Source organism: Myodes glareolus, chromosome 15 (genome assembly GCF_982192425.1).
Source record: "Myodes glareolus chromosome 15, mMyoGla1.1, whole genome shotgun sequence".
NCBI lineage: Eukaryota > Metazoa > Chordata > Mammalia > Rodentia > Cricetidae > Myodes > Myodes glareolus.
The window spans coordinates 50,783,580-50,807,264 of NC_142040.1; the positions used below are offsets into that span (position 1 = coordinate 50,783,580).

At 39.8% G+C, this 23,685-nt stretch overlaps 1 protein-coding gene across 7 annotated transcripts in view; it reads left to right on the forward strand.

Moving 5' to 3' along the window:
• Cplane1 (ciliogenesis and planar polarity effector complex subunit 1) overlaps positions 1–23,685 on the forward strand; it is a 96,665-nt gene continuing 72,980 nt past the window's right edge. For 6 of the 7 annotated variants that reach the window (XR_007230933.3, XM_048428919.3, XM_048428946.3 and 3 more), the window contains exons 1-15: positions 1–449; positions 5,053–5,180; positions 7,482–7,617; positions 7,721–7,840; positions 8,694–8,926; positions 10,462–10,568; positions 12,639–12,795; positions 13,277–13,380; positions 14,688–14,870; positions 17,238–17,487; positions 17,598–17,750; positions 17,897–18,648; positions 19,219–19,427; positions 19,611–19,691; positions 23,289–23,453. Coding sequence is in view for 6 of the 7 variants with exons in the window: in XM_048428919.3 (XP_048284876.3) it covers positions 5,100–5,180; positions 7,482–7,617; positions 7,721–7,840; positions 8,694–8,926; positions 10,462–10,568; positions 12,639–12,795; positions 13,277–13,380; positions 14,688–14,870; positions 17,238–17,487; positions 17,598–17,750; positions 17,897–18,648; positions 19,219–19,427; positions 19,611–19,691; positions 23,289–23,453 (2,731 nt within the window). In the remaining variant the exon portion in view is untranslated. Of the gene's footprint in view, positions 450–2,306; positions 2,453–5,052; positions 5,181–7,481; positions 7,618–7,720; positions 7,841–8,693; positions 8,927–10,461; positions 10,569–12,638; positions 12,796–13,276; positions 13,381–14,687; positions 14,871–17,237; positions 17,488–17,597; positions 17,751–17,896; positions 18,649–19,218; positions 19,428–19,610; positions 19,692–23,288; positions 23,454–23,685 lie in introns of all 7 variants that reach the window. The other variant, XM_048428927.3, reaches the window with a different exon arrangement.

A 23,685-nucleotide genomic window follows, 5' to 3' on the forward strand; every position in this document is an offset into this window, starting at 1 on the left:
CCCGCCCCGGCGTCTCCAGGACACGGGTCGGCTGCGGCGGTCGCGGCCTTCTCTCCCGGGCACCGGATTCTCTCAGGCTTCTGCAACCGTAGCGGGAGGTAACGACCTGGAGAATCCTCTCCAAACCGTGCGTCCCCCCCGAGTCCCGCCTCGCTCTCGGGACTCCCGTTTTCTTCGCGGTCGCTCGGACCACCCGCCCTCTCGCTCCGGTCTTCCCTGGCCTCTCAGGCGCCGCCCTCCCTGCAAGATTCCCCCCCCCCCCCCCCACATCTCCACGGGGGACCTTCGGCGACTCTGGCCACGCCGTCACAAGGAAACTCCTGGGTTGACCCCAGCCGCCGACGGAGCAGCGAGGAATGGACGCGGTTTCCTAGCATCCTCTGTGGCAGAGACACCAGAGCTTCAATGATTTTCTTGAAATTGCCCTCTCGCATTTGTTTGAAATAAAGGTACCCTTTCCCCCGTCCCCGTAGACTTAACAGAGTATGTGTTTTGCTATGTATTTTGCACAAATGAGCGGATTTTTTCCCCTCAATTCCATCTGTTGTGGGGCGCTGGGTCTCTATCCAGTAGCATCAGCGTTTTCAGAGGCTTTGCAATGTGCGTCAGAAATGATGTTTGCTGTGTCCCAGGAGGTGACTTTTAGCATTCTAAATGATGGAAGGTTGTATATGATCCTGTAGGGCTCTAACCCGAAATCTTGAAGTGGTTTGCTGTCTTTTTATCCTTTACGTTTTACTTGCAAAATTTAAGTCTATGTATTTCCAAACAAATCCGTGGCATAAATACTTGTGTGTTTCTCTTTCATAGCTAGAAGTACGGACTCATTAAACAAAACCATAATATAATTATCCTACAAAACCAAAAACTGAACATCTTATTGTCTCTAGTATAGTCTAGTAGAATAGTCACCTAATGATTACTGAGTCCTGCTCAGTTTTCTCCAGTTGCCTTTTAATGATTTTTTAAAGTTCCCAAAAAATTTAATTAAATATGCACTTTTGTTCACATTATCCAGTTGTTTGTTTTGCTATGCTTTATCCTTCTGTTTATCCATGTGCATACACATAGCATTTAGGAGCTATTAATCACCTAAAATAGCTTTCTAAATGTTTTGAGGATGAGTTGTGTGTATTGTACATTTTTATTCACTCTTCCCATTCAGTGCAATGCATATCTCTAGTATTGCAATACTCATGTAAGCAAAACTCATGTAAGCAAGTAGCCATCACATTTAGGACACAGCATTGAATAACGTTTATCGCAATTTTTGTCTTCTGGCGCAGGATAAGATACTGCACTTGGTTGTCTTGTGTAGTTAAATCATCTTTAATGTAGAACACCCGACCCTTGTTTTCCTCACGACATTGCTTAGCTAGTATTATGTGCGTTTAAGACAAACTAGAATCATTTGGGAAGAAAGAACCTCCAATGAGAAAATGCTGTCCTCCACCCACTGGAACCGTGGCCAAGCCTGTGGGGCATTTTCTTGATTGATGCGAGAGGCTCAGCTTTCTGTGGGTAGAACCACCCTTGGGCTGGTGGTCCTGGGGTGTATAAGAAAGCAGGCCAAGCAAGCCATGCGGAGCAAGTCAGTAAGCAGCACTCTTGAGTGACCTCTGCATCAGTTCGATATTCCTGTCTTGCATTTCTCCCGACTTCTCTGGTTGATGGACTACAAGCTGTAAGATGACATAAATCCTTTCTTCCCCAAGTGGTTTTGATCATGGTGTTTTACCACGTGGTAGAAACCTTCACTAAGATGGAAATTGCTCCCAGGTCATGGGATCCTGCTGTGACAGACCTCACTGTGTGTTTTGGGGAGGATTGTGGTGGCATTTGTATTTTGAGCTGGAGAAGCTATTGAGTAGTGCTCAGGGCTCCGTAGGCTGTTTTGTGGGAAGGATAGAATGTTTGGAGAGATGCAGATGATGGAGGCCTGGCTTGTGAAGTAGAGGGAAGAAAAACTGACCAGGGTCATTCAAGTGATTTTTTTTTTTAATTTGGTTGTTTGTTTTTGTTTTTCAAGATACAGTTTCTTTGTCTAGTTTTGGATCGTGTCCTGGAACTCACTCTGTAGACCAGGCTGGTCTCGAACTCACAGAGATCCGCCTCTTCTTCCCTAGTGCTGGGATTAAAGGCATGTATCACCACCGCCCAGCTTTAAGTGATATTTTGAATTAAGAACCACCTAGATGAAATCTTTGCTTTGCTGGGACAGTTGATACTGGTCAGCTGGGGTTGAAGGATCAGCTGTGATTAAGAAGGGAGCAGCAGCATTGAGGCTAAATTTTTTGTCTCCTCAGGGTCATCACACTGAAGTTATGGCCCAGAGATGGTTAAGGACATACTTTGTGCTGAGCATCATACTTGGTAGTATGTAAGTTTCTTAGTCAGCACGGATTTGAAGGCATGAAGGAATCATGGAGAGAAACTGAGCTTATTGCTTAAGGTATTAGCCCCACCCCCACCCCCACTGTATTGCAGAAGAATTTAAAAATTCAATAAGGAGTGTGAGACTAATTTGGACAAGAGACCCTGTCCAGGTTAGCCTGGGGGACGGGGCTGGGGGCTGGGAATGTAGCTCATTTGGTCAAATGCTTGCCAGGCATACATCACTCCCTGGTCTCCATACCACAAAAACCAGGTATGGTTGTGCAGGCAGGCCTATAATCCCAGAAGTCTGGAGTAGAGATAGAATTACAAGTTCAAAATCATCTTTAATTGCATAGGGAGCGTGAGGCTATCCTGGTCTCCATGAGACCGTTTCTTAAAACAAACAAAAAAGAAAAGAATTCAAAATAGGATTGCTAAGATGGCTCAGTGGATAAAGCACTTTCTTTGCCTGTTTGAGGACCTGAGTTTGACCTCCCAGTACCCACTTAGAAGTGCCTGTGCTCCCAGAGCTGGGAGGCAGGGACACCTAGATTCCAGGTGGCTCAGTGACTAGTCATCCTCGCCAAAGTGGCCAGCAACAAACTTGCAGTTCACTGAGAGAAGCGATCTCAAAGCATAAGACAAAAAGCAATGGAGGAAGACAATACAGTGTCCTCTGGCCTCTGCATGGGCACACAAACGTGTCTGCAGCCTGCAAAGCGAGTTACAACAGCAGTACAAACATTAAAGCCAAAATAAGGAAATAAACATAGAAAGAGTCACAGCCATTTAGTATTTGCTTTCTGGATGTTCCCAGTTGTTTTAGGTTTTTAAAGCTTTAGTATAATATAATGATGAGGCCTGTAATTACTTGTTGTGCTTAGTTGCCTGATCTCTTCACCATTTGCCGCTCACCTTCCATGACCTGGACTCCACTGAACATTACAGATAGTTCTTTTGTAAGTCCCACATTTTAGATTTATCTGATACTTCTTTATGATTGTGTTATACATGGTTATTAGTTTCTGCATCCTCAAAACAGGTATCACCGTGAGACACCCATGAGATCTTCCCATTTTACCTGTTAGGTAGCTTGTGACTTCCACCTGTCACATTTCTGATAGTGTTCATTTTAGTTACAGGATTAAATGGATTCTGCCTGTTACTCTGTAAGTCTTACCACTTTTTACCAAATACTCTATTCATCAGTAAGGATTCACTATCCTATTTTGATTCACAGATCTTTAATCCATTAGTATAATTTATTTTAATGTGCATAGTGTTCTTAATTTGGTCAGTGAGATTCCCTCTCAGTGATTCTGTGCCCTCTGCTTGGGTTCTAGTATACTCTGAGCTGGACTGTCCAACTGAGTGGTCATCCTCCCAAAGTTTTTCCAATAACGGGTCTTCCTGCCAAGATCATACTTCCCTCTTCGTTGATTAGGTTCTGACTCTGCACTCAGTCCTTGATCTCTGCCACAAGTATCCCCACAGCTAGTGTGGGGACTTGCTACACACCTTTTGTGCTGTCTTGAGGCTATTTCTTCATTTGTGGTGCTGGGCATTGAACTGGGAGCCCCTGACATGCCAAACAAGTGCTTTTGCACTGAGCTGTATCCAGCTCTCTTTTTACTTTTTATTTTGAGTCACGTTCTCACTCCATTGCTCAAGCTGGCCTTGAATTCACTCTGTGGCACTGGGAAACCTTGAACTTAACAGTCTTCCTGCCTTGACCTTTAGAGTACTTGGAACTTCATGGATACACCAGTAGGCCCAACTAGGCTTCTGTTTTAGATGAGCTAGACAGACAGTTTGCTTGCCTGGTGATAGGAGTTTCATAAATAATTACTCCAGAGATTATTTTCTCAGCTTTTGTGCTTTAGCCTTGGCAATCCATAGCATCATTTCCCTTGTACTTTGTTGAACAGAGTGATCCCACAATCTATCTTAGTGAAACACGAAGAGGTCCAACAGTAGCAAAGTCAGAATAAGAGCACAAGACTGGAGATTTGACCTTCTTTACTAAAATGTAGTCAGCTACGCCGAGAAATGCAGTCGTACAGAGATGGATCCTCAGTACCCTTCCTGCTTTATGGTCATGGTCATTGTCCCAGAAGTCGTGTGTAAAAGAGCAAGTGTGCTTTGCCTCAGTTCAGGATGTGGATGCAATGTGGAGTGCAGTTTCCTACCTGAGAGAGAAGATGATAAGCCATTGAAAAATAATTAAAAGTTCTTGAAATTCTAAATTAAAATGTTCAGTATTATCATTTGAATTTCAGATGTCTCCTACAGACTCATTTTCTTGACTACTTTGTCCCCAACTTGTGATGCTATTTGGAAAGTTCTGGAAACTTCAGGAGTTTGGTCTAGTTAGAGGTTATAGGTCACTGGGGGTGCCCCTTTGGAAGGTTGTACATGTTCCATTGTCCCTACTCCATTTTCTCTCTCCTGTGAGGTAAAGCTTTTCCTCTTCCCTGTGTGCCTCTAGCCATGGTATTGTGTCCAAATGGATGTGGCTAGCCAGCTGTGGGTGGGGTCTTCTGAAATCTCCTCCCTCCCTTAGGTGGCTTCCCTCCGTTTTTTTTTTTTTTTTTTTTTTGCCACAGTGTTGAGAAAAGTAACTAACACTCTCTATAAATAGTATGGGCTCTTAATTATTACTGTTATTATTCACAGGATCTCGTGACTGGCTTTGCTCACTGGTCATTGGTATCTCAACAAGCATGGAGATAAGATTAGAAGTTTTGACATCAACAAGTATCAAGCAGAAAAAACCCTGGCCCAGAGTTTCCTGGTTGGGTCAAGTGAGTTTTTCTTTATTCATATACTAATGGTTTTACATATGTTAAATGTGTTTTTCCTGTAAGATTTAGGAATATTCTGTGACCTTAAACTCCCACAAAAAAACAAAACAGCACACACACACACACACACACAAAACCCCTAAATAACACATCATATTCAGAAGATCACCTGCCCCCTAAAGAGGGTTGTTTTTGTATGTGAGTTATAATGTATAAGTTAGCATTTATAGAGTATTGAGTCATCTGTCTAGGTAAAAGCTTTTGTTTTCAATTTTTTTCTTCATAACATGTTTAAAGGGAGAGTTTAATGTCATACATGAGCCTACCAAAACAGCAGAATATTTTCTAATAGTGTATCTTTAAAGTAGCCTCAGGGCTAGATCAGGAGAGGGGGCCATAAGGCAGTAATAATCCAGGAATGTCATTCATGATATATGGTATAGCCTTCACACCTTAGAGTGGGCAAACCTACAGAATCCCTTTTTAATTTATAATGCTTATTGACATAAAGACTCAAATTTTCAGTGAGAAGTTCTACCCTTAGCTTACCTGTAACAGGAATTCACTACTGTTTTCCTTTCAATTTTTTTTATCTTCTGTGTATGAGTGGTTTCCTTTCATGTATGTATGGCATGCATGGTCAATTCACAAAGGCCAGAGAGTATGTCAGAGCTCCTGGCACATGGGTGCTGGGAATCAGACCCAGGTTTCCTGGAAGAGTAGCAAGTACTCTTAACCACTGAGCCATCCTCCAGCCCAGGAGTTTTCAACTTTTACACGCATCAAAATCATTTGGACAGGTGAAATTTACTCAGTCGTTAAAAAAAAAAAATTTTGAAATATAGTTTGTGGAACTAGAGATCATCTTGTTAAACAAACAAAAAAAAGCCTAACACAGAAGGGCGAATGCTGCATAGTTTTGCTCAAAATTAAAGAAATATGCATTTAAAAATAAATATGTATAGGATGTGAGAGTAGAAAGTGGACCACGTGAGAGGAGAAAGGGCTCCAGTGGGAGGTGGACAGGACAAAGGAGGATAATTGGCAGAGAAAGAAAGGTAAATATGGTGTTTTTTCTTATGTTCCATCTTGACATTGTATGTATGTGTACATGAATAAAGCAGAAGGGTGAGTTCTTGGAGGGAGGAAAGGGCCAATGTGAGCAAAATATGTGTAATTAGTATGTTTGAAAATATCGTAATGAAATTCACTGTACACTAGCTAAAATAATAATAAAAAAACAGATTAATGATTCCCATACTGACCTCCATAGTAAGTCTAGGCTGGGTAATTTATGGTTTATGTTTGTTTTCTTTTTTTAAGGTTTAGAATGTTTCAAAACATTGCTTATATTTTTTATGTATATGAATGTTTTAATCAGATTCCATGAAACTCCTATGAAACTACAGTTATAGTTAGTTGTGAACCATCATGTGGGGTGCTAAAAATTGACTCAGTACCTCAGGAAGAGCAGTCAGTACTTTACGTACTGAGCCATCTCTCCAGCCCTGGTAATTTGTGTGTTTAGCAGCTTCTGAGGGGTTGCTGCTTTTGTCTCCACAAACTTCATCCAAAATACCTTTTTGTAGCAAAAAATAAAACAAAACAAAAAACCCCTGATCTGTCTGAGTCAAGAGCTTATGGATTTCCAAAGCAATATTCATTTTAATCTAATAAGACAGTATATATAAAAACTTGTCCAGCTGGGCATTGGTGGCACACACCTTTAATCCCAGTACTTGGGAGGCAGAGGCAGCTGGATCTCTGAGTTCGAGGCCAGTCTGGTCTACAGAGCAAGTTCCAGTACAGCCGGGGCTACACAGAGAAACCTTGTCTTGAAACACCAAAACCAAAGAAAAAGCTTGTTCATACTCATGGGAGAAAAAGATGCTCCCATGAGTAGGACTTTAAATAATTTTGGCTTGCCAAATTGGCAAATGGCCCTAGCCTTTAAAGAGCTTTAAATACAGCTGTTAGATCACCTTATCTTGTAACTTTAACAAGGGGCATTTTATTATTATTTTCTGTTTTCATAGTGCTAGATATGGAATATAGAGATACAGAATCAGGACTTCGTGGCTAGACAGGCACTCTATCCCTGAGGAACACCCCAGCCCAAGTGTTCTTTAAAACAGAATAAAAAATGTTTAGGCTATGAGTTTAATGTTTACTTTAGATTGTGGTATAAATTATTCTTGTTCTTAAATGTTATTTTGGTTTCCTTTCTATGTTAATTTATGTAGACAAGATTGAATTAACTGTTGGAGCCACATAAGTCCTTCACATGTTTTTCTCTCTTAGGAGAATGAAGCTGTTTTTCTGTTGGATGAGAAATTCATAAATGAGATTAATTTGCTGTCAGGAAGAACAAAGAAGAAGATTCCAAGTTTGCAGCCTTTGTTGAAGGATGTTTTTTTTCTGGCAACATCCAAGAATGGTTAAGTACTGCTGATAGTTCAAAAGGCTAGCTTACTATAATTTTTCAAGAAAAAAAAAAGTCAGCGATAGTGTGTTAAAAGTTGCATTTTGCTTTTGAACAGATATGTGGCTGTCTGGGGTCCTCACCACAGGGGAGCTTTTCCTGTGGAACAAAGATCACGACTGTTTGAGAATGATACAGGTGACGGGAAAGCCGAAAGACGTTGTTAAAGCTACCATAGGTAAGCACTTTTTAAATTTTGTTTGAGACAAGACTGAAGTTTTTTTCATTACTATTTGATAATGTATCTTTGTATGCATATGCATACTGTTTCTGTCTATATAATATTTATTCTGAAATTTGATTGTACTTTTTTGCACCTTATTTAACTTGAAGGAGCAAACCTGGCCTGTGTGTCATTGCTCTGATGACAGGTTTCTAATGTTATATAGCAGTACAGGTTTTATGGTGAACATCTGTAATCCAAACAGTTTGGGAGACTGGGGCAGGAGGACCAGGAACCTGAGTATTGCTTGGACTGCAGATTGAGCTGAAGGTCGGCTTGAGTGTCTCAGTGTTACCCTGTCTCAAAATAAAAGTAAAAAGGATGCTAGGAGTGGGGCTCAGTGCTAGAGCACTTGCCTAGGCTGCACAGTACAGTCAATTCAATCCCTTGTACGTTATTAGTGCTGGGCATGGTGGCCTACACCTTTAATCCCAACACTCAGGAGGCGGAGTCAGGCAGATCTCCGTGAGTTAGAGGCCAAGAGTGGTCTCCAGAGCGAGTTCCAGGACAAGCAGAGCTGCCGAGAGAATTCCTGTCTCAAAAAACAAACAAGCAAAGTAGTAAATGTTATTGTTCTTTGTACTTTTATTATTAATGCTTTAGTTTTAGCATTCTAAATGATAACACAGCTTGAGTTTCTTACTGCAAGGGCAGCTAACCTTGCCTGGCAAGCATTTGGGATGCTGAAGTAGGATCACAGAGAGACCTTATTTTATACAAGCCAAAAAGGAAAAGAAAATTATGTGCTTTCATGAAAAATTCAGAATTTTAAAGTTTAATTTTTCTGTTTTTTTTTTCTGTTGATTAGCAAGCTCTTCAAGACTATACTTATCCGTAGCTGAAAATGGGAAAAGAGTTCTGCTTATTACATCTTCTGGCTGCGTACTTCTGTGGGAATGTTTGGTATTGAAGAATATTTTATCTTCTAAAAGCCTCCCATTGGTCGGTCAGTGGTCCCAAATCATACCCGAAGAAGCAATTTTATTGCCTTCCACTAAAGATAAAGAAGCTGTAGTGGATGCTGTTTTTGTCAGAAATGAGGTAAAATCCACGAGAAACTATGAAGTAGAGTTTTTAGGCTTTAAGAACTGCCCGATCTGAGAAACTGTTTAGTCAGGGGAACAATGTTTGTCACTAGTCAGAGCAGTTGTAAAACTGCTGTTTGGAAGAAGTGATTTTAAGAATAGTTTCAAATTAAAACTTTTTTCCCTTAGTATAATATGACTCATAGTGAACACGGTGGTGAGTATGATGGTGCATCCCTGCAACCCAAGGGAGGCAGATGTGCGAGAACTAACCAAAGTTCAAGGCCAGCCTGGTTACATACTGAGCTCCAGGCTGTCTTGGCTATGTAGCAAGGCTTTGTCTTTAACCAAGTTAAAATCAAATGTTCTATAAGTTAATAAACTAGAACTGGTGGTGTTCCATAAGTTACTAAATTCTCATATAATAGATGCACTGTTTAAGTAAAAATTTTAAATAATTTTATGTAGTTTCTGTGTATGAACTTTCATGTGTTACATAGTCCACTTTCCTTAGAAATTGTATTTTGAAGTTAGACTTGGTGGTACATGCCAATCACAGCACTATGGAAATAGAGGCAAGATGATCAGTTCAGACCAGCCTGGCCGCTCTTTAAAAAAAAATAAAAAATAAAAAATCAGCATTGGGGAGGCAGAGTCAGATCTCTGTGAATTCGAGGCCAGCCTAGTCTACAGAGAGAGTTCCAGAATAGCCACGACTATTACACAGAGAAATCCTGTCTTGAGCCTCACTCCCTCCACAAAAAAAAGAAATTGCATTTTGAAATTTTATTGATTCTTCTCAGTATGGTGATATTCTAATATAAATAATATAAAACTATAAAAGAAGAGAATTTTACAGGAACTTTCCCAGCAACAGTAAATAGCAGTCTATTTTTAACTAATATTTGAACATGTTAATGAAGTGAGTAGTTTTATACATTTGTATATTATAGTCAAGTCAGGGTAACAAGCATTTTCATGTCCTCAAGCATTAAATACATCTCGAGAATTTTATTCTCTTTGAGTTATTTTGATAATATTTTTGTTACCTTATTTTTTTCAAAGACTTCTTTATTTTATGTCTGTATTATGACTTTTAGCCAGAAGAGGGCATAAGATCCAACTATAGAGAGTTTGAGCCACCATGTGCGTGGTGGAAATTGAACTCAGAGCCTCTGGAGGAGCAGCCAGTGCTCTTAACTGCTAGGTCATCTCTCCAGCCCCTTTTATCTTATATTTTATATCATTAATTATAATATAGTATGGTGTGCAGTTATCCCATGGTGCTATAGGAATACCAATACATGTCCCTTGTTCGACTTGAGTGTAAAGGGGATGCTGAAGGTCCCAAAAGAACTCCTCTGTGTCCTTAGGCTGGTTTTCCATTTGGGCCTTGTATTTGACAAATAAAAAATTACTTAGCCTTTAGCTTACTATGAAGAATGAAAATAGAAGCAGGGTCCCAATATATTGTATTTATATGAGACATATTTTCATGTATCAGTTTATTTTCAGATTAACTGTATACTAAACTATTGAATTTATCTGCAGTTACTTGGCGACTGCTGCCTGTGTTCCTTTACTTTCTATTCTGGAGAATGCTTGAAGTTAGCGTTTCTGGTGATTCAGTGGTCTGAGAATGTATTGACATCTGTAAGGTGAGGTAAATATTTCCCTTTCTCTTATTTCCCACTTTTAAACAAGCATTGTCATTTGTCCTTGACAGTTTGTATTGAAGATTTTCAGGTCTTAATTCCAGTTTTTAAAACTTTGTAGACCTTCCCTTCCCTTCACTTTTAAACATTAAATCTAGAAAAGTTCTCTTGTTTTTATTTTCCTGGAAGGGAAAACATGTATGAGATAGCATAGCTCGTGGTATATTTTTCTTGTTACTGTAAAAAAATTACCCTGGTCCTGCCTCAGGTGATGTGACGGACTTGTGGACTGTCATGGGAGGCCTCAGGTGATGTGATGGACTTGTGGACTGTCGTGGGAGGCCTCAGCCTCTCTGAGGAGTGGATGGGGAGTGGGATGGGAGGAGAGTAGGGGGAGGTGGGAGTATGGGAGGAAAGGGAAATGAGATTGGTATGTAAAATAAAGAAAATTAAAAAAATAAAAATAATAAGAAGAATTGCTTTGAGATGAATTGAACTTTAAAGAGGGCAAGAATATTTGGATTTACTCTTGTTGTGCCTTCAAATGCTCAACTGTTTTGTGTATTTGGACAAGGTCTCACTATGTAGCCCTGACTGTCCTAGAACTCTGTGTGATCTTGCTGGTCTTCTACACAAGAGATCGTCTTGTCTCTGTATCCCAAATGCTGGAGCCACCAGAACTATCCTCAAGTAGTTTTTATTTGTCCATTTGTTTTTTAATAGTAAAATAGTTTGCATTCTAAGCCTCATAAAATAGAGCAAAATATATTAAAAGCTTATAATACTTCAGTATAGTTTAGGAAAATAATGTGTTGTGAATAATCCTCTTGTACACTGCAGAGATTTGTCTCTTGAATTGGTTTATTAAAGTGTTGATTGGCCAGTAACCAGGCAGGAAGTATAGGTAGGGCGACCAAACTAAGGATAGTGGGAAGGAGAAGGGCAGAGAATAGACCCAGTCAGCTGCTAAGCAAGTAGGACATGTAGAAAATGAGGTAACAAGCCTTGAACCACGTGTCAAAGCATAAATAGAAATATGGGTTAGTTTAAATGTAAGAGTTAGCTATTAACAAGCCTGAGATATTGTCCAAGCATTTACAATTAGTATAAGCCTCCAAGTGTTTATTTGGGACTAGGTGGTCAGGACAAAAATCTCCATTTAAATATGGTGCCCAACGTGGGTACCAGGTAAAGAGGAATTCAAGTCAGGTTTGTTTGTTTGTTTGTTTATATTTTATGTGGTGCATTGGCGTTTTGTCTGCATATAGTGTGAGGATGCTAGATCCCCTGGAACTAGAATTACAGGCAATTGTGAGCTGCCATGTGGATGTTGGGGATTGAACCTGGGCCCTCTGGAAGAGCAGCTGGTGCTCTTAACTGTTGAGCCAGCTCTCCAGTCCCCTCAAGTCAGGTTTATTAACAGGTGCTGCAAACAATACAGTGCACTCATGATACAGAATGAAACTGCAACGTCACTGCTAAATTCAGCTGCTGCTCCTCTCATTCCAAAGATGGGCCATGTGAAAGGTTCAAGGAAGGTCACCAAGCTGTAGCTTCAGCAAGCCCTCCACAGTCCAAGAGAGTGTGCTAAGGAAGCGGCTCACTTGAGTTCAGGAGTTCAAGGCCAGTGTGAGTCATATATTGAGACCTTATCTAAAGAAACAATCATGTTGGGGCTGGAGAGATGGCTCAGAGGTTAAGAGCATTGCCTGCTCTTCCAAAGGTCCTGAGTTCAATTCCCAGCAACCACATGGTGGCTCACAACCATCTGTAATGGGGTCTGGTGCCCTCTTCTGGCCTGCAGGCATACACACAGACAGAATATTGTATACATAATAAATAAGTAAATATTAAAAAAACATGTACATGCATCAAAAATAAGTAAATAAAACCATTAAACCTTGCCAGGCAGTTGTGGTATACTCCATTGATTGCAGCACTTGGGAGGCAGAGGCAGGCGGATCTCTAAGTTTGAGGCCAGCCTGATCTACAGAGCTAGTTCCAGGACAGCCAGGTCTGTGCCACAGAGAAATCCTGTTGGACCTTCCCTTCATAATTCCTTGACTTTCTTAGGTCTTTGCCGTTCCATGTCCACTGGGCACAGCAGGAATGTGGCCTGTGCAGTCTGACTCCCAAGTGTGAGGCAGTGAAGTCAAGAGGAGCTCTGATCTCGGCCTTCTCAAGAGATGGCTTTGCCTTGGCAGTGACTCTTAATCAGAAAGACCCAAAGGTCAGTAACAAGCACCTGTTTTTATTCTACTGTATGTTCTTTAAAGTGACCTTTTTAGTCCATTTGGTAAAGTTACAAAAATTACCTGTCATAGTTTTCAAAAGCTGTTCTGAAGAACTGTAAAATTAAAAAGCTTATCTTGGTGGCAAATGCCTGTAATCCCAGCACTCTGCACACTGGGGCAGGAGGATTTGAGGTCAAGGCCAGCCTGGGCTACATAGCAAAACTCTGTCTCAAACACATCAAAACAAAGTAAGAAGTGAAAGGGTGAAGGAGAAGGAGGGCATGTGTGCTAACCCAGCTGTTGGCAGGGCTGGGGCGGGAGGATTTCAACCCTGAACAACTTTAGAGTCAAGAACTGTCAGTACTCTACCTAGCTAAGAAAGACTCCTTACTTGGTATAATAACAGCTCTCTCAGCCTCCAGTAGGTAATACACAGAAGATAACGTCATTACTTATGCCATGTTTTCCCTCTTCTAGGCAACTCAGGTATTGTTTATAAACACACTGAATTTTGTTACTCTCTGTGGTGACCTTAAAGGATGTAGTAATAAGAATCCTGTGGTCCCAGCTGCACTTACCAGGTAAGAACACATATGCTTATTTCTAAGGAAGGCTTTTGAAATTTGGAGCTCTAGTGAATCTAAAAATTACATTTAGATTAAAGAATGTGACTTACCTTTGTACTTGGTAAATTCTAAAAGTTGCTTTATATAAAGAAAGTCTCAGATACTTTTAAAGGAAGGGTAGTGTAGAAAATACAGTGTATTTTCTTTTTCATTGTTTTCCCATCTTCTCAGGAATGGGGTTGTGAGTAGATCGCGCAATCTGAGGCTTTGTTAGGGGGGGTAAGATAAAAATTCAAGAGCGGAGACCACCATTCATTCAGGTAGGCTGGAGTATTCATAGATTTTTAAACACTTACATTCTTTCATGGTGATTTTGGGATAACACATGAGCTATAAGGCATATACAAGTTAGGTGTGCTGACATACACCTTTAATTTCAGCACTCCGGAAGCAGAGGCAGGGGAAATCTCTGAGACTCTGAGGCCAACCTGTGTACATAGCCAAGTTCCAGGACAGCCAAGGCTATATATAGAGATCCTGTCTTCAAAAAATAAAAGGAAAAGAACTGTACAAGATTGGAGTACAAAGATTTCTCTCTTGAGCACCTAGCCTCTTGTTTCTGAACACTTTCTATGCCTTTCTCTGAATTTCCAGAGTGGTCAGGTCATCTAGCTGCTTCTCTTTGTCCTCCCCCCTTCCCCGCCCACCAGTTCCTTTCCAAGAGCAGCGTTGGTCTCAGCTCAGTGATTCCTTTGACTATGTATGATCTCGTCAGATGGGAGGGGAGCTGCTCCTTGTTCTGGTGATACGTTGCTGCTGCCAAGGAGCAGTAGTAGTAAGGAGTAAGGAACAGCTTTGGGCAGAGGAGGTGGCTGTGTGTGGGACAGAATCTGTCATCAGTTGTGGTTATAGAGATTATGGTTCATTCTGATTACAAGACAATGAAGCCAGGTGTGGTGGCGCACACTTTTAATCCCAACACTCAGAAGACAGTCAGGTAGATCTCTGAGTTTGAGGCCAGCCTGGATAGCAAGTTCCAGGACAACCAGGGCTGTTATACAGAGAAACTCTGTTTCATCCCCCACAAAAATGATTTGACTAAAAAAAAAAAAAAAAAAAAAAAAAAGCAAAAAAAAAATGATTTGACTAATTGGCTCAACTTGGATAATATTTTCATTTCTGAATTACTTATGATTTCTAATGGAATATTGTTGGAGTCGATATATGTAAGCCTTTTTTCCCCTACAGAGTAAAATTAACAAAATTTATGTGACAGTAGCCTACTATCCAATCCTTTCTAAAACTGTTATTTGTCTTTCTAGGTCGTACTGGGTAGGTGACATCAGCTGGACACATGACAGTCTTTTTCTGGCCTGTGTGTTAAAACGTGGATCCCTGATTTTATTGACCTGTTTAGGTGAATTGCTGACATTAGTTACACTTGGTTGCTCTATAGAATTTGGGCCAGCTGAATTTATTCCTCTTCATCCACTAATAACATATAGGTGAGACATTTGAATTGTTTTGTTTTTCAGAACTTATTTTCTTTGGTAATTAATTTTATTATGTATTTTTACAAAAGCAATTTCATCCCCAAATTTGTGTTTTTCTTCTGTGAGTCTATCATGTCAATATCTGTTTCTTATCTGTTCCTAATTATTTATAGTTTTCTTCCTATTTCTTTTTGTGGCTTAATCCTGGTGAAAATTTGCCATTGTGACTATGTAAGTATAAAGTTATTTAAATATTTAATAGTACTGAGAGCATATCTTTACTATAAGAGATAATAAAACATGATATTATTTTAAAAGTGGAGCACTGAAATACTTTAGTAGCTCACAATTACCACATTAAAGGACAGAAACAGTAACAGCCTGGAGGGTTTAGCCATATTTGGATTTTAGTTATGAAAGAAGGTAGCAGTTTGACTCTGTAGTCAGATAAATCCAGTTCCAAATCTTAGTTTTTTCTGTTTCCTCGTTGTGTACAGAATAAATTGTTCTTTAAGCCTCAGTTTCTTTTCTTGGGAAACGAGTGACAGTAATTGTCTTCCAGTGCTGAGGGAATGGAAAAGAGTCTGCGGTATTCTGTGTGGTTCTCATGTCAAGTGAGTGCTGGGTAACGGTTTGCTGTGCATAGCTAGATGTGTATAGAGAGTGATTTTAAAAATTAATTTGTCTTGAAAATTGTGTGGTGGTCATTGCGGTGTCAGTGGCGGCCTCAGATGCCCGGGAGCTGGTGGTTGTGACTGACGTGGTTGCTGGGAATAAGGCCCCAGCCTTCTCACAGAGCAGAAAAGTTCTTAACTGCTGAGTCCTCTCGCCAGCACTAAGAGCTATTTTTTCATAGAAAAATTGAAAATGACTTTTTTTTTTTTTTTTAGGAAGGAAACTGACATGGGCACATCCTTGATTATGTTTAGCAAAAAAAAAAAAAAACCTTAATTTTTAGTGACAGATTAGTGCTAGGAGAAAACTGTCAATTCTTGTAGAGAAAGTTGTGAGTCTTTTGTTTTTTTAACCTTTATTTTTTTATTTTATTTTTTATGTGTATGGGATTTTTTTTGCCTGCATGTTGACTGTACGTTTTCAGTGCCCAGGAGGCCAGATGAGGTTAGATCCTCTGGGACTGGAGTTACACAGACAGTCATGAACTCCATGTGGGTGCTGAGGCTGGAACTTGGGCTCTTAATTTGTATTTACTGGAATTTCCTCACAATCTCCTTTAAAGTTACTTTTTAAAGGCTTTTCAAATTGATGACTTTTTTTCTAATAGATATTCATTATTTGAAAAAATAAAATTTGAAAATCACAACACATTATTAAATAGTAAAACTTGGTTCTTACAATGCTAGTCCTCAGAGCTAACAATGGACATCTTAGGGTATCATCTTCTGAACATTAAAGGTACTCATATTGCATTTATAATAATAGTAATATGTTAGTTTCAACATATGATAGATTCCATAAAATCTGTTGTTTGTCTTTTAACTATTTTTTAATTTTAATTTAATTTATGTGTTTATTTTTGGTTTTTTGATTTTTCAAGACATGGTTTCTCTATGTAACAGCCCTAGCTGTCCTGGAATTCGTTCTGTAGACCAGGCTGGCCTCTAACTCTCAGAGACTCGCTTGCTTTTGACTCACGGATGCTGGGGTTAAAGGCGCCACCACCACCCAGCATCCTCACCTGTTTTGTGCAGTGCTAGAGATCAGACTCAGAGCCATGCACACAGTAGGCAACTGCTGTATCAGCAGGCCTCCCGATCTGTGCTAAAAGTTCTCTAGTCTAAAAAGTTTCCATATATTAGTAATCTCTTTTTATATTTATAAAACATTAAATGTAATGAGCAGCTATATTGTGTAATCAGGGTCCATATATCATACACACACACCACCACCACCACACGTGAGAGACTCATTTAATTTTAAACTCATAGAATGTCACAGTATATTCTCCAAATGTCCCATTTCTTTCTTTTTTCGTTCTTAATAACAATTGTACTAAGTATCATTCTTGTAATTCTGTTCTTATATTTACATATTTTAGAAGGAAAACCAGCTACTTAACTCTTTAATAATAAAAGTAAGATGCCATAATTCTTAAACAAGTTGCATACAGTTTAAAAAAAAAACAAAGCATAATAAATGCCACAAAATTCTGAAAAAAAAATTGGAAACATGTAAAGACATATATTTAGTCACTATTATTTTTCCTGGAAGACAAATATACAAATTTAATACTTCCGTGTCTGTTCACCTGCTTACGTTCTCATCAGTCTGTGATGTTTGTTTGCCATTTTTGAATAATATGATTACTTCCTTTAAGATCCTTCTCTTGCTGATTCTTGACTTTTCATATGTGTTTGCTAGACCACAACAGTTTACATTTCAAGATTCAAATAATCCTGTAGATTCATCAGCTTCTGACAGTGACCCCCTGAGACAGAGGTTTTCTGTAAAAGCACATTCACGACTACCTTACCTCATTATTTCTGATGGATACATGGTCACGACCCTTCGGTTCCTTGATAACCAGTCTCCAGCAGCGCTCATGAGGTCGCTGCTGATTGATTCAACCCAGATGCTTGAGAAAGCATGCCAAAGTATGATGCTGTCTGAGGTACAGTGCCTTCTGGTATCCTTTCAAAGTTAAAACACTAGAAATTTAAATTGCTTTAGAATTACAGATAAAGTTTTGTATTTAGAAATCATTAGTCTTTTTTTCCATAGCCAAAGGACAAAGGGCTGAACTTGCGATCACTGGATTCCTTAAGGTCTAGCCTGTTGAAACGTCAAGGAAAGGAGGGCTTAGGCCATGGAACTGTCCCTAGGTTTCTGCAAGCAGAAGAAACAGTGAAGTTAAGTGAAACTACTGATGTTCAGGTACTTATTAGTATATACTGATTTTATTCTAAGAAATTTATTGGTTTTGTTGTTGTTGTTAAAGGAAATAGAAATTTGAGAACAACACAGTGATCCTATGCATAAGGCTTGAATGATATTTAATATAATTTTCCCCTTGTGTTTAGGATTCTGAAGGAGAAGAAGCTAATGAAGTTGAACAATTTCCAAACAACTCATTTCCTTTTTGCAACCAAAGAAAAGATCTACAGTTTAGCATTATCAAGGAAGGAAGATTGGAATTTGCATCTATGTTTGATACAGTTCATGCAAAGGATGATTCCAAGGAGACAGACAGAACCATTGCAGAACTGCACTGTATACAGAAAAAACTACTTGCAGCGTGGACTATAGGCATTTCAAAAAATGTAACAGAGAAAAACTTAATGTTAAATTACACAGTACTTTGCCTCACTCATTTCTTCTATATTCTGCAGTTTATAAAATGCCCTTTGCCTAAGTCTGACCTGTTTGTAAATAAGAGTGTGAAGCATAATGCATGGGTACTTTGTATCTTTCAACTTTTCCATCAGTGTTTATCAATCCATTATTGGGATTTGAGATACAGACAAGATATTGGCCATTTGATAAAGCTGACCTCAAATACTGTAAAGCTTTTACTGACTCATCAACAAAAAAATGGATTCTTCTCAGAGAAGCTTTCAGCCTGCCTTTCTTTACTCCGAATGGTAGCTGACCATGTAAATGGCATCTGCAGTCTGCAGCCTGAGGCCCTTTCAGCATCAGCTGGTGAAAGAACAGCTGTGCTGGACTCATTAATGGTCCCTGTTTGTCAGGCTGCTAAGGAAAGCTGGTCCTGGAACTCATCTTTAAATATTTATCCTCAGGTCACAAGTCTTGTTCGAAAGCCAGGTCACAGGTATGAATGCTAATTTTATTACTGAAACACTATGGATTTCTTATGATGTAGTAAGAAGTGTGTAACTGGTAGTTTTTAGTATGTTTATAAGGTTTTAAACTGTTAGTACTAATCCCAGAGTAGTTTTTCACTCCAGAAGTTACAGGCAGAGCTGCCCAGTGTGGGTACTGAGATGGAAACTCAAGTTTTCTGGGAGAGCAGCAAATGCTCTTAATCCCTGAGGCGTCTCTCCAGTCTCTCTATACAGATTTTATTTGTCAATCAAAGATCGTTTCAAATTTTTTTTTGCAACATTAAGGACATTTTTAAATCTTGGGCAACCATAATGATCTTGAAAGTATACAATAAAAGTTAAGTATATAATGGAAAATGTATATAGGTGCATAAAGCATTTTTGAAAAGCTTGTGGTCCTTATGTGCATTGGCCCCTGGACCATGATCATTAGTTTGGTCGGTCTGTTCTGTTGCATTTGTGAAGAAATCAAGCAAGACACTGCCTGTGAAGGGAGCTAAACTTCTTTTCATTACTCTTGAAATTTGGTTTTGATGATTGTCTTATTTCCTGTACAGATTGGTTGCTCTTTGGAGACTATTGTACAAAAAAACTTTATGGTATCAAGCACAATTAAGCCAAAGAATTCCTGAAGGTGACAGACAGTTACCTGAAAATGTAACACATGAAGTATCTTTTGTCAAGACTCTGTTATGTCATCTCCAGACTAACCTCCAGATGGCCGGGGATAGCTTGCATCAAGCCTTGGAACTTACACCTATCAGTGGTCAGTATCTTATAAACAGTTCTAGCTTCTTGGATATGTGAAGTGATTAAGTAGGTTTTTGTTTTTCAAAATGATTTTAAGAATAATTTCAGGCTGGATATGTATCTACTGAATTTTAAAGCAAAGTAAACATTTAAAAGTTATGTAACCAACTGTAATTAATTGTTTGGAAATCATTCTTAGGTGAGGAGCGCTTTCTGTTGGGATCATATGAAAGGTCAGTTCACCTGTGGAAGAAGGCTCTACAGGAAACCCAAGAGAAAGGTAAGGGACATTTTTTTAAAAAGGTAGCACTGTATTGGTGAGAATATTGCTTAACTTCCTGCAGAATTTAAAAATATTAAGGCTCAAAATGTTCACACTATGTTACTGTTCAAGTAAGATGCAGATTGGAGGGAACTTGAGTATCAGAAGTACTATACTGTATTTTAAATTATTCTTTAAAGTCTTTTCAATGCTCTCTAGTTGTTTCCTCCCCACCCCATCCCCACTTTATTTAATGATAAAATCTGCAGTTGAATGTTAATGGAAAATAAATGAGATTTATATCCTAAACCTGTTCTTCCTTTTAGAGACTCCCTAAATGGGAAACTATCCATCAGATATTCTGCCACACACCTACAGACATTGAGAGAACCGTGGAGCTAAGCCTTCTGGCCTTTAAGAGATTAGAGAGTTTCAGGTTGAACAAAGATTTGCATGGGACTTTTGTAATAACGTAGGAGTCTACGTTCCAGAAACTGATGACATTTTTGAAGGTGTGACGGAGTTGATAAAAGTTCCAAAGTGGCAGCTCTGTACCTGGCCTGAGTGTCACTGCTGCCTGGGCACAGTGCCAGGCTTTACGTTATTTCCTGACAGCGTTAGCTTTGCACACTTCCCTTTCACATCTACTTAGTGTTTTCTCAGTGCTTTGCTGTAGCCCAGCTCTGCACAAGGCAGTAGAGACACCAGAAGCTTACCTTTGTTCTGTCGCTTTATGGCCTGGGAGCACAAGAAGAGCACCCCACAGTCTGAAGGTATGGATAGCTCCAGGGAACCGTGGAGAGGCTGATGTTTAAAGCTGAGTTGAAACTGGACAGTGAAAATGGTAGGATTGTGCTGAATGGCGGTGGCGCATGCCTTTAATCCCAGCACTTGGGAGCAGAGACACGTGGAACTTTGTGAGTTCGAGGACAGCCAGGGCTACACAGAGAAACACTATCTTGAAAAACAAACAAACAAACAAAACAAACAGAGGAGGTACATTTGTCCTGAACTTAGATCCTAGATAAGTTAGGTCAGCTGAGTCACACCTTTATCCCTGCATCATAAAAAGGTGTCACAAGTTTCTGGGATCTAGAGAAACCAAAAGCCTGAGAAAGTATAAGAATTTGGTAAAGTGCAAATGTGATTTATGCATGCAATATTAGTAGTGGGTCAGGGAAGAGTAGTGAAATAGAGTGCTAAGAAAAGACTGTAGATCAGGTAAGATTTTCAAAAACAAAAAATAACAACAGCAGCAATGCTCTCAATGCTCTCATTTAGAGCATTAGAGATAAACCAATGCTCTCACTTTGTAGCTCTGACTGGTCTAGTACTTACTATGTAGACCAGGCTGCCCATGAACTCACTGATCTGCCTACCTCTGCCTCCTGAGTGCTGGGATTTTAGGCCAATTTTTAAAATTACATTTATTTATTTGTGTGGAAGGATACACATTTGCTACAGCATACCTGTGGAACTCAGAGAATGACTTGTTAGTTCTCTCCCTCCACCATGTGGAAACTGGGCCTCAAACTTGGGTTATCAGGCTTGGTGGCAAGCACCTTTGCCCATAGAGCTATCTAACTGACCCAAGACACATTTTGTAAGGAAAAGACTGTTCAGATAAATACACAAGGTCCCTGATTTATGATAGTTTAACTTAAACTTTTAAACTTTGTGATGGCATGAAAGCCATGTGTATTGATGTTTTTGCTGAGCCAGAAGTAATGCTATGTGAGGTATGTGTCTTGGGCTTCTATTGCTGTGAAGAGACACCATGACCACGGCAACTCTTAGAAAGGAAAACATTTAACTGGGTCTGGTTTACAGTTCAGAGGTTCAGCTCATGATCGTCATGGTGGCTCATGGTAGTATACAGGCAGACATGGTGCTGGAGAAAGAGGAGGAGACTGTACCACACTTGGCATAGCCTGAGCATACGAGTCCTCAAAGCCTGCCCTCACAGTGACAAACGTCCTCCAACAAGGCCATATTTCTTAATAGCACCTCTCCCTATGGGCCAAGCATTCAAATACATGAGTCTGTGGGGGCCATTCCTACTCCCACCCACACAGTATGCAATGCTGAAGAGCAGGAGTGAGTCTCAGCTTCAGTCAGCTGCATGACCACAAGGGTAACAGTGAATACTCCATGGTGTACTGTGTTGTATGTAAGTCAGGTATGTAATTGCAGTTTTAAACTATTTATTTATTTTTGCTTAATGTATATGAGTGTTTTGCATGTATGTTTGTGTACCATGTATGTGTCTGATACCTTCAGTGGTCAGAAGGTGTTAGATCCCCTGGAACTAGAGGTACAGAGGGTTCTGAGGTTCCATGTGGGTGATCGGAACCCATCCAATGGCTCTTTGCAAGAGCAGAAAGTGCTCTTTAATACTGATCTATCTTTCCAGCTCACATACATCCTTTTTTTGGTTTATGATCTCTTCTGTTTAAGATGGGTTTGTTGGGAAACAGCTCTGTCATACATCAGGAGCTCTTTTATAGTTCATTTAGGAAGGTCGCTTTGATGCATTTGTGGATGGGGGAGTGAGTTACACATAGAAGCAAGCTTATTATTCAGCTGAGAAGACTGAACCAAAGCCACATCAGTGTTAATGGAATGTGGTTCATATTTAACAAGTACATAGCAAGTTTGATCAATGGAAATTGTGATCGAATAGATTTGGGAGAAAAGTTTAATGTAGTTCTCATTTTTGAGACCTGGTTAACTGGATAAAGGAGAGGAATTCAGTAAATTAGGAAGTTTTAGATGAAAACAGTTTCCTTAATGAGTCCACTATGAGCATTTTGTTTACAACTGTACCTATGGGTGTGGTTTCTAAGAGTGAACGCTCACATGAGCAGTAGCCTCGAAGAGAGCGCCTTGGGCACGGACTAGAGGCGGGCAGACACCTCCGAGAACTGGGCTCCTTTAGCTTCTCTCCTCTGTTAGTAAGGCTGTTTTGTGGGCCTGTGTCCCAGCCGTCACATTTATGCGATTGGCCGCTGATGGGGGAAAGGTCACCGCCTGACTGAGTTAACTACCATAGGGGATTCTGTAATATGTGCTCAGCATTATGTCCTGGTCACATGAGTGTTTGTAGGAATCCCAAATAAGATTGAGATTCTTTCACTCAGAACTTGAAATAGCAATCAGCAGACCTTCATGCTCTGATGGTGACAATTTGCGTCTCTTAAAAGGCCTATCATCTGAGGGCCTACTGAAAGAAAACGAAATAGAACTTCAAATGAAAAGACCAGGGTACTGTTGACTTGTTTTTATTTATTTTTATTATTGCTATTATTATTTTGAGGTCAGATCTCACTTTGTAGCCCTATGTAGCCTAGAACTCTATGTAGACAAGGTTGGACTCAACTTGAGAAATCCTGAATCTTCCTCTGGGTACTGGGATTTAAGGCTGCACAGCCATGTTCATGCTGCCTGATTTTTAGATAAGTTCTTTATTGAAGTATAAAACAGATGCAGAAAACATCCATGTCATGATTGTGTAATGATGCATTTTCACAATTATCGCATTTCTGTCTGCATGGCACTAGCCAGAGAGCACTCACTTGGTACCACACTTGTCAGTTGAATTCTGTTCTGTTTTAGGAGGAAGAAGGACAAGCTTTCTTCAGTCACGGTACTGTCTCTCTCTCCTGTACTGCCACCTCTACTGCTATAATTTGAACGATGCTCAAGGATTATGTGATCACCTAGTAAGAGAGACACTCAGCTGGTCCCAGTTACCTGTAAAAGAAAGTAAAGATTGCTCAGGTATACTTTTAAAATTCATTATATTCTCTCTTTCTCTCATTTATCTATCTGTCTGTCTGTCTGTCTATCTATCTACCTATTTATTTATTGCGGTTTTCTGAGACAGGGTTTCTTTGTGTAACAGCCCTGGCTGTCCTGGAATTCACTTTGTAGACAAGACTGACCTCGAACTCACAGAGATCCGTTTGCCTCTGGTGCCCAGGTGCCAGGATTAAAGATTTGTGCTACCACC